Raw genomic sequence first — 10,780 nt, 5'->3', positions numbered from 1 at the left:
TTAGGTGAAGCTACCCTTGCAGACGATCCCGAAACTCCAGTTGGTACAAAATTTGGCATCTAACATTTTGACCCAAGCTCATTGCAATATGCATACAAAACTAGTTCCCCCGCCCGCATTGTGCTTACTTGTTTATTTCCAAGCCCAATTCAAGATGCTGTTTAGACCGTGAATCAAAAGGATCAACTATAGACCTGTCCAGATTTTTGCGATCGAGACAGGACTCACGGTAGGGTATTTTCGGCAACTGTCCTCAGGCTGCGGAACTCCCTCCCACAGGAAGTGAGAATGACCTTCTGGAATAGGTTAAAAAGATTTGTTTATTCCTGGAGGCTTTTAACTGAAATTCACAGAACTGGCTAGCGTTGCTGATGTCACTGTTTTACCTGATTTATTAGCTGTGGTGTGATGCTATATATCATTCGTTGCATTTAAGAGCTTTAATTATTAGCCTCAGTGGGATTTTGTGGGAGGCAGAAAGGTGGCATATTAATGAAAATAAATTAGAGATAACGTTTTAAAATTTATTTAAGATTCCTTGATTGTTCCGTTCCCCCGTGCTCAGGATGTGTCACAAAACAAACAGAAGCATTTGGCGATTCTCTTTAGGACCCACTTAAAAGCAGAAGCACTGAGGGATCAGAGATGACTATTAATGAGCGACGATGACTTAGGGACCAATGTAAGAAACAGAGGCCTGCAAGGAACAGACTATTTGGAAATCCCTCTGTCCTTGTGTTCAAAGGACCTCTTCCCTGGATTCTATAAACTCCCAGAACCTCGACCAAGCTAATTTTCCCTTCCCGTTTTTATTCTTCTAAACTGAATAGCCCAGCATGCATCACACAGAGGAGAGCTGGACCACTGGCCCTGCTTCAACCGCCCATCTACGCACATTTAGTGCATTGTAGGCACGGTGCTGGTACACGTTCTCAGATCAGCAAGATTCGGGTCCAGGAGCACTTTTAAAGGCCAACTAGATTTCCAGGGTATAAGCTTTTGAATCATAGAGTTGGAAGGGGCCATACAGGCCATCTAGTCCAACCCCCTGCCCAGTGCAGGATGAGCCTAAAGCATCCCTGACCAATATTCATCCAGCCTCTTCTTGAAAACTGCCAGTGAGGGGGAGCTCACCACCTCCCTAGGCAGCTGATTCCACTTTTGAACTACTCTGACCGTGAAAAAGTTCTTCCTAATATCCAGCCGGTACCTTTGTGCATGTAATTTAAGCCCATTGCTTCGGGTCCTACCCTCTGCTGCCAACTGGAACAGCTCCCTGCCCTCCTCCAAATGGCAGCCTTTCAAATATTTAAAGAGAGCAATCATGTCCCCCCTCAATCTCCTCCAAACTAAACATTCCCAAGGCCCTCAGCCTTTCCTCGTAGGGCTCAGTCTCCAGACCCCTGATCATCCTCGTTGCTCTCCTCTGCACCCTCTCGATTTTGTCCACATCCTTTTTGAAGTGAGGCCTCCAGAACTGCACACAATACTCCAGGTGCGGCCTGCCCAAGGCAGTATAGAGAGGGGCTATGACCTCCTGCGATTTTGACGGTATGGCCCCTTTGATACAACCCAGGATTGAATTGGCCTTTTTTTGCCACCGCATCACACTGACTGCTCATATTTAGTTTACAGTCCACTCTTACCCTAAGATCTCTTTCACATATACTACTGCCCAGAAGTGTATCCCCCATCCAGTATTTGTGCTTCCCATTTTTGTGGCCCCGATGCAATACTGTGCCAGTGGTGGCTCTTGAAAGCTTATACCCTGGAAACCTAATTGGTCTTTAAGATGCTACTGGACCCAAATCTTGCTCTTCTAGCACGGATCAACATGGCTACTCACCTGAAAAAATTCTCTGATCAGGGACATTTTCTTTCTTGAACATGAGGTCAGAGCCTGCTGTGTCCACATGAAGAAAACATGCTTAGGTAGGGGTAGGAGCCAACACACTTGGTTGCATGGAGAGGCACTTGTTCCCATTTGGCCCTGTACACACTGCTCTCAACCGCTTTCAATCTTCTCTGCCTCCTCTTGCACGCTCGGCATCTCATCAGTCCATTCTTTGTGACTTTCTTTTTCTTTGAAGCTTATATAGAAACCTCTCCTTTATCTGTTGGTGGCATAATGGGTACAAGTCACCTAATGGACTGCTAGAGAGAGCGCGACTCGAAAATAACAGAACCTATCTTTTATTTTTTAAATGATGGATGAATTTATATATTACTTTTAAAATTATGAATTCATTTATTATTTTTAACTTTTACAAAAGCAGACTTTGAACGAACTTTGATGGGGGGAAATGTTTCCCAATGTCAAATATTTATCTGTGTTAAATTGGACGGATTTATAAATGAAAATACCTGAAGTTATAGGTGGAAATGTAACAAAATATGACCGAGTTAAACCAGGATCATTTAGTTACCAACTACAGAAAGTAAAATCTCCCAGGACGTGCCCAGGACATTCCTGCCTGGTGTTTAGTCTCCTCTCAAAAGGGGTTTCATCTTGGGATTTTCTTTAGTACCGATATACTAAAAGAATAATATTTTCAAAGCTAAGTCCCGCAGTACTTATCCAAGCTACGTTGTCCTTTTATCCAGGGCTTTTTTTCTAGGAAAAGAGGTGGTGGAACTCAGTGGTGGAACTCAGGACCGCACAATGACGTCACTTTGGGTCAGCCGGAACAAGGGGGGAGTTTTTTAAAGTTTAAATCGCCCTTGGTGAAAATGGTCACATGGCCGGTGGCCCCGCCCCCTGATCTCCAGACAGAGGGGAGTTTAGATTGCTGCTGCACGGAGGGCAATCTAAACTCCCCTCTGTCTGGAGATCAAGGGGCAGGGCCACCGGCCATGTGACCATTTTCAAGCGGTGCCGGAACTCCGTTCCACTGCTGAAAAAAAGCCCTGCTTTTATCTCACATTATCCACAGTTAAATGAACTGATGAAATAGGAATTGTTCTGAAGAAGGGAGCTGTGACATTTGAAAGCTTACACCCTGAAAATCTTGTTCATCTTTAAGGTGCCACTGGACTCAAATCCTGATGCTTTCCAGCTTAATGATAAAACATATTGTACTGAAGGTTTCAATACCTAGGCCAAGGGTTAACCATATACGGAGAACTGTCTGGATTTTTCTTCACTGCTTGAGAAAGGATAAAACCCGTGGGAGACAGACAAGATTCTGTTTGTGAAACTCTACATATGATTTAATTGTGCTTTGGCAATGATGTTTCCTGTAGACTTCATTTCTTCTGGCTCACCTCCTGTCCCCAGCTTCTGTCTCCACCCCCGATTTAACCTACCTTCCCCATACGAAAGGTGCAAAACCAGTCTTCCCTTTAAGCCACCACTATTACCACCATGCCAAGCTTCAGGTGAGTAGGAGGCTTTTCTCACGACAGTGAGTAATACGAAGAACATGCATGAGTCATCCATCAGCCAAGGATAAGTGGGTAAAAACTCCAAGGTCACTCCTCGTCTTGGTTTGGTCCCAGGGCTTGCAAGTTATGGACACCATGGGGAGGGAAGGGCCATGACTCAGGAGCAAAACGCTTTGCATGTAGGAAGTTCCCAGGTTCAGTCCTGGAATCTCCGGTTACAGGATCTTGTGTTGAGAAAGGCTGTCCTCCCCCCGAGATCCTAGAAAGCTGCTGTCAGTCAGTACAGCCAACGATGAGCGAGACGGACCAATGAGTCTTATTCATAATAAGGCAGCTTCATATATTTGGGTGAATATATATAACACCTCTCCCATGGCAACATTAAAAGAGGCCCTCAGGACAGGAGTTCCTTGTGGAGGAACAGACTCAACCATTAATGTAAGTTTCTAAAATTAAAATTATTTGACATGGTGGATTCATGCTTTCAAATATACCATAGAAAAGTACTTTGTTTTAATAAACATTGATAAGAAATCACTCATGAAAATGCAGGCTTTTAAAAAGACACTACAAACAGTTTACATCTCGGAGATGGGTCACTGCTAAACATGAGTGGAGTTATTCCTAAGTGAACGTTCGTCCTTTCTGAAGCCGCCCGTCTTCTTTTTCCAGATCTGCTGCAGTGTCTTTAAACATGCTGTACAAAAAAGAGAGATGTTGCAGGGGAACATATGAAACATCCGTATCCGACTCTATTCACTAGTTGATAGATGGTGGAGGGGGGAATAAAATGCATTCGAAATCAATGCATATTACACAGTATTACATGTAGTGGCTTTAAAAAAATTATTACTTTGTGTGCACTTTCCTGATATGATTGACAGGCGTCGCACTGTGAGGAAAGCTCGGTCCTAAAGCAGCAACTTCCAGTCGATTTGTACGAGGGATGCAATTTTTCCGTCAGTCAGATCATAATGTCCCTTTGACTTTGGTACATTCAGTGCAAAAAAATAGTTTCAGGAATATCTTACCCTTATAAAAATAAAAGGCATATATATTATTATCATTATTATTATTATTTCCCTTGAGAGTGCTTAAAGAATCAAACACAAGAACAATGATCTATTTAGCATGGAAAAGTGAAAAGAACAAAAGAGTATTTTGTCCACTAATTTCTTATTTACACTCTAAGGAACTCAGTATCATGAACCTATAAAAATAAACAAAAGTCACTGTGTAAGAGGTTTTCTTTTTCCTGATTGCTGTGTTTAGGTCTAGTTATTTTTTCTTTTTTAAAAACACTCTTCATGCAGGATAAAGCATAAAATCCGTCATTATTAGATTCTCCTGTAACAGTTCATCTTTAGCTGAACACGCTGTTTGCATATACATTTGTACAAGACACCACCCAGCTGCCACCCCATGTTGCCAACTGTCCGTTGTCTTCTTCATAAGCCCCAGAAAATCGATCTCTATGGTGCACACCATGCAGGCACTCATAGGCTTAGGTATAAGCATGTATAGCATATTGTCCTATCTGTATTGTTTATGACATAAAGTAGTGTACCCTTGGGAAATAACTTCTACTAGATTAACAACAAAACAGAGAAGCCAGTATTTTGCACTCGGCTTCCTAAAATTTACCGATGGGCTGATGAACTTTCACCTTGAACCCTGTTCAAGTACTGGGGTGTGGGAGGGTCCATTTTTGAGACAGCAAAGATTTCGCAAAAGCCCTGAGGCTGATCAGATGTCCTCACATCTCCTTTCGTTTCTCCTATGGCATCACAAATATTTAAATGTTTGGTGGCCAGAAGACACACACATACACAAAAGTCAATTGCTGGATTGTTGGTTCTCCCCACAGACCACAAATACCTTGGGCTATAGAGCACTCGAGTGGCTTGTACAGAACTTGCAAATGCTCCCCTGAGCTCAGGTTGCAAATCCATCAAGTCTATGCCTTAAATGTGCAATGCAAAACAGGTTTTCCTCTAGGAAACACAATCCAAATGTTCAGGTATTTCTTTGAGGAAGGTCCATATAGGCCCAAGGTGCTGGGTGCTCGAGTCTGCATGCGCTTGTTTCACTCAAGTCCAAATGTGCTCGTCTCTTCCACAGCGGTCAGCAACTTCTCGTACAGCATGGAGAATGATGGGTAAGGGGGCAAATCCAGACGATTGAAACAAGTGTGAGCCCTGGGTGGAGGAAAAAGTGGGAACCCCCCACCAAGTTATTTCAGAAAGGCACATGAAAATAACAAGGGAATCAGATGCTTCTAAGAGGTTCTTCATCATGCTCTTGATTTTACGCCTTTTAAAAAAACTAATTGGTAAGGAAATTTGTGATCTTTCCCAGCCGCTGTTTGGATAAGGAATGGAACCCTCTGTTTCTAGTTATTTGTGTGCGCTGGGATACAGCAATAGTCTCTCTGAAGATACCCATCTGAAATCTTGGATCATTTCTCTGTTCTAAAACTATAGTTTGCTTCCCTGATCCCCCTAGAGGAAGGGGGGATATGTATATTTTTTAAAAAGAAAAAAATTCTCTTGAAAGGTCTAAAGGCTGGATTGTCAAGACAAAAGAGACCATCAAAGCTGCTGCTCTCCTGACCTAATCGGGGCCTCCCCAAGGTGCTCTCCACCTGTGCGGCAAAGAGCTTTCTCAAAGACCTACTAATGAACTTCTGGCCGTGTCTTCTGACTGTGGGACAGAAGCACCACCAACACTATTGTTATTCTTTCCACTGGATGAAAATCCCAAAGGTAGAGCTCAAATATTAGTCTCCTGATAAGAAATCATGTGGAATCAAGACTAATTCTGCTTGCAGCCAAGCTTGCCTCTGCCATCAGAGAATACCCAGAGAGACAATTGGAGAGCATTGTCAAACATTCCTTACTTTTAGCTCCTTGCTTCCCGCCCCCCAATGCTCTGAAAAAGAGGGTAGCTGCTGCCATTGGCTCATCCTCAGGAGAACAGCTGTAAGGAAAACTGCTAGTCAAATAAGGCGGTTGCCTTTTGCTGGGAGGAGCGAATGTCAGAAGATCTCTTTGCATTAGAGAGTAAGAGAAATGAAGGAAGGAAGGAAGGCTCTCCAGAAGTACTGGGCAGAGTGGGGGGGGGGTGGCATACGGCAATCTTGATTGTAGGCATGATTGTTAGGGTACCCAGTGCACAACCTCCCAGAATGCTACAGCTGGAACTCTGAATCCCCGTCCCTTGGACAGGAAAGTATCGACGGGCAAGTGGTCCTCCTCCCACTGTCAGAAGGCATGAACTCTGAAAACAGCCACAACCACTTGTGGTTTTTTTGAGGATGTTAGAAAACGTGACAATCTTGTTCTACAGAATTCTTGACTTGCTCTGTAGCAAGACACCAAATCCCCTTGAAGAAATGAACTTTTCTCCTCCCTTGATAAAGGGATCTAGCACCTGGGAAGGCAGGCTATCTTCAAGCTAAGCTTGGTCTCCCTATGGCACCATGTGTAAATGTTTGACTCTCACAGTACCTGATAAAGGCAAAATGTTATCTTAGCTCACAGAGACTTCATGGCCCTATAACTTTGCCATTCGGCAGTTCACACATCATGACAATTATGTTAGCCTGAGTCCAAAGTCCATATAAAGTTCAACGGCAAAGTTCATATATGCAAGTTCAAACAGAGTACACACGTCTCTCCGGGGAATGGATAATTCACCTATAACAAAACCCTGCAAGGACCAATATTATCCCTTATACCCCTCAGCCAAGCATGTTTCCTGTTGTGTGAGTGTTGCATTAGAATGACCTGGGTTCTAATCTCCACTCGACCAATCAGCTTGACTCTGGGCCAGTTACTGTCCATCAACTTAACCTACCTCAAATGGGGCGAAAGGAAGCACCACAATATGCTACCCTGGGGGAAAGGCAGGATAAAAACCAACAGATGTCTGCTGTTAGAGGGGAACAAGCCTACCAGAGCATTAAGACACAATTTTTATTATTTATACATTTGTTTCATTTATACTGTACTTTCCTCTGCCACAGGGACCCAAAGCGGCTTATACTGTTCTCTTCTCCATTTTATCCTCACAACAACCCTGTAGAGTAGATTAGGCTGAGGATGTGTGATGGCCCAAAGTCACCCAGCGAGCTTCTAAGGCAGAGTGGGGATTCAAACCTGGGTCTCCCAGATCTTAGCCCGACACATTAAGCACAACACCACGCTGGCTCTCATCCATCCATTCCATTTTTTATCCCACTTTCTCTCCTCCAAGGAGCTCAGGCCGATATATGTGGAGCCCCTTCCTCTCATCCTGGCCTCGGTTGGTTCAGCTGGGAGATTAACGTCTGGCTCAAGATTACCCAGTGACCTTCATGAGCCAGTCGGGTTTAGTGGTTAAGAGCGGCCGGACTCTAACCTGGCAAGCCAGGTTTGATTCTCCACTCCTTTGCTTGAAGCCATCCAGGTGACTTTGGGTCAATCACAGCTCTCTCAGAGCTCTCTCAGCCCCACCCACTCCACAGGGTGATTGTCATGAGGATAATAATAACACACTTCGTAAACCTCTCTGAGTGTGGCATTAAGTTCCCATGAAGGGTGGTATATAAATCGAATGTTGTTGTTGTTATTATTATGACTGAGAAGGGATTCGAACAGGGCATGAGCTGTGAAGCAGAGTCTATGCCAGCCTCTATCCCTACGTTAACAGAATTTTCAGGATCCCTTCCAAAAGCCGTCTGATTCTCAGGGCCAGACAGTCGCTTGGATCAAGCTGCCGTTTCTTCAAGTCATGCACGTGTCTCTGAGGGGTTATCTTATACTTTGTTTAATTAAGCTCTGGTACGCATACAAGTGCCTTTAAAAATCAAGCTAAGTCTGTGACCAAAGGCCATCAAAGCACTTTTCAGAATCAAAGACCGCCTCTGTCCATGCACTCAGGGGGGATGCTGAAATTATTTACTGTACAGCTGATGCTGTGTACAGATCGGGTTTTCTTATCTCTTTCATATGACACAAGACTCCCCATTATTTCCACTTTACAACAGAGAATGCATGCGGCAGCAGAGTGATTTGCCCAGGACTGCCCAATGTTAATACTGCTAAAACACTGATAACAATATTCAGTTGTGGGAAGAGAGTTCAGGACGCCGTCCTGCGAATGAAGAGAAAAACAGGGTTGCACCTGCCTGTAACAGCTGTTCGAGTGTTCTTCTGTGCAGGCACACATGGCAACTGCGCATGCTGGCTTGCACATGCGCAGTTCCCATGTGGGACTGCACAGAAGACAAAATGATGAAGCTCAGTTAGTGAAGAGGAGGAACTTCGGGGACCGACAGACTTTACCCCTTCTACTTTGTTTGGGACTGGACTGCTGGCTTCAAGCCCCCTTTGTTTGAGAAACTGCTAGTATATGAAGGGAAATGGGGTGGGGCTTTAGTCTCAACAAAAATTGTTTCTGCATCTAATAACTGGAATGGGAAAGCGAGTGGTGAAAATGCATTAAAGTAGGGTTCCAATACACCGAACCACACAGGGGTTTCTAACTTAACTTTTGAAAAGTCCCTCTATAGATTTAAACTAAGTCAGAGGATTATGCTATGCAACTAAATGGCTCAGATCAGATGTCACGGTTAGCATGATCAAACATGGGGCACTCCACTCAGTAGCCATAGGATTTATCAAGCAAAGATCTGAAAACCATAGTTTGAAGTTATCTTACTAAACATATTTAGTCTTGACTATGGCTTCACGCAGGGGTCATTTCGTAGAAAAAGAGCTGCAGGAACTCATCAGCATATGCCACGCCCATTGCCATCGCCGGAAGTGTGTCATTAGCATAACTGATTTGCATATGCCACACCTCCTGACATCACCTATCCTGGCTGTTTTGGACCCAACCCTGGCCACTCAGGGCCGAAATTGGGCCCAAAATGGCAAAAGGGGGCTGAAAATGGCCGGAAAGGGCCCCAAAATGGTCAGGATTGGGCCGCTGCTGAGTGGGAGAGTGATTCACCACCTGTCAGAGGTCCGATCCGGGCCTGCCCCAATCCAGGCTGAAACGGGCCCAAAATGGCCGAGGGTCAGGTGGGTGGGGCCACCTGACATGTGACCTCTTTGGGGAACTGCCAGAACTGCATTCCTGCGCGTTCCCCCTTGAGATGAGCCCTGGCTCATGTGATATATGAAGGTGGATGTCATGCTAAGGTGCTTGCCCCTTGATGCTGCCATCAATGTAATGCCGGGATACCACCTGGGTCCCTGTGAGGGAGGCGGGGGAAACGGCAGAAGTGACGAAGGCAGCCTTTTTGGAGACAAACCCAAGGTCCATGCAACTGCCTGCAAGATGAATCCTGGTTTCACAAACTAACCATGGGTCCGTGTTACGGCTGAACCAAGCCTATGATGATTAATCTAATGAGTGCCCTCTGCTTCTCAATAGGCATCCACATAATTTCAGAAGCGGGTGTGGATTCAAGTTTCTTAGGATGCTTGATATTATTTTACCTGGGCAGAGCAGTGATTTTCCCCCATTTTTCTACACAGAATCTTCTTGGTCCGTTGCTCCCTCTCAAAGATGCAAAGCCTTCGTACGGTATACTGGACGTGCCTGTAACAAACTGGAAGCCAAAGCAAAACATCCTAAGTCACCATGGCTGGAAACGGAACTTAGATTCTAAGGTGCTATTTTTAAAACACGGGCAAATTCTTATGTGCAAATCATGCTTGTATCTCTGGAGTAAATCCCACATTTATACCTGATCTATTCTATTCAGGACCTCAGACAAGATTACATCTTGGAAGGAAACTGCCTACCTGCTTCAATCCCACTTACTGAATAGGAACTACAAGATAGTCTTGGACTTCATGTGGGAAGCTGACTCTGTGAGACGACTCTGGCAAGGGGTGTTTTCTGACTGAAAAGGCAATTTCTTGGGCCTTTCAGATGGAGGCAAGAACCTACAAGCAGCAACAGGCACCCCAGAGAGTTTGTACTTGCATTTTTCAACCAGCATCCAAGCTATATACCCTATGAAAGTCCCCTACTTTCAAAATGTAAGGGCTTTCCAAAGCACAAAACCCCCCACTTTGGCAACACTCAAGTTCCTTATCAGCTTTTTGGGTTCCCAGTGGAGTCTGCTTGAGAGACTGTATTTGCTTTTGTATGTTTATGGTGTTTTGATTCTCCACTTCCTCCAAGGGAACTTGATGTTAAATATATGGATCTGAGTTCCCTTAGTATATCCTCACAACAACTCTGTCAGGTAGGACTGGCTAAGAAAGGCCAACCAGTCGGTTTCATGGCTGAGCGGGATTTGAATTCAGCTTTCTCCAGTCCTGGTCCAAAATTTTAACTATTAACACACAGTGGATCTACACTGCATTTATCGACTGATGTTCCAGCTATTAGCTGG

The 10,780-nt window shown here is 44.5% G+C and overlaps 1 protein-coding gene across 1 annotated transcript in view; it reads right to left on the bottom strand.

The window, feature by feature from the left end:
• Window positions 1–3,896: 3,896 nt before the first annotated feature.
• The window catches only part of HECW2 (HECT, C2 and WW domain containing E3 ubiquitin protein ligase 2), a 264,692-nt gene continuing 257,808 nt past the window's right edge, over window positions 3,897–10,780 (bottom strand). The window contains exons 28-29 of the mRNA XM_054972580.1: window positions 9,873–9,985; window positions 3,897–5,582 (exon numbers count right to left, since the gene is read on the bottom strand). Coding sequence (XP_054828555.1) covers window positions 5,471–5,582; window positions 9,873–9,985 — 225 coding nt within the window. The 3' untranslated portion in view covers window positions 3,897–5,470. The remainder of the gene's footprint in view (window positions 5,583–9,872; window positions 9,986–10,780) is intronic.

The sequence above is a fragment of the Eublepharis macularius genome, chromosome 2, assembly GCF_028583425.1.
Source record: "Eublepharis macularius isolate TG4126 chromosome 2, MPM_Emac_v1.0, whole genome shotgun sequence".
Lineage (NCBI taxonomy): Eukaryota > Metazoa > Chordata > Lepidosauria > Squamata > Eublepharidae > Eublepharis > Eublepharis macularius.
The sequence above is the reverse complement of the archived record's forward strand: the minus strand, read 5'-3'. Positions and strand labels throughout refer to the sequence as shown.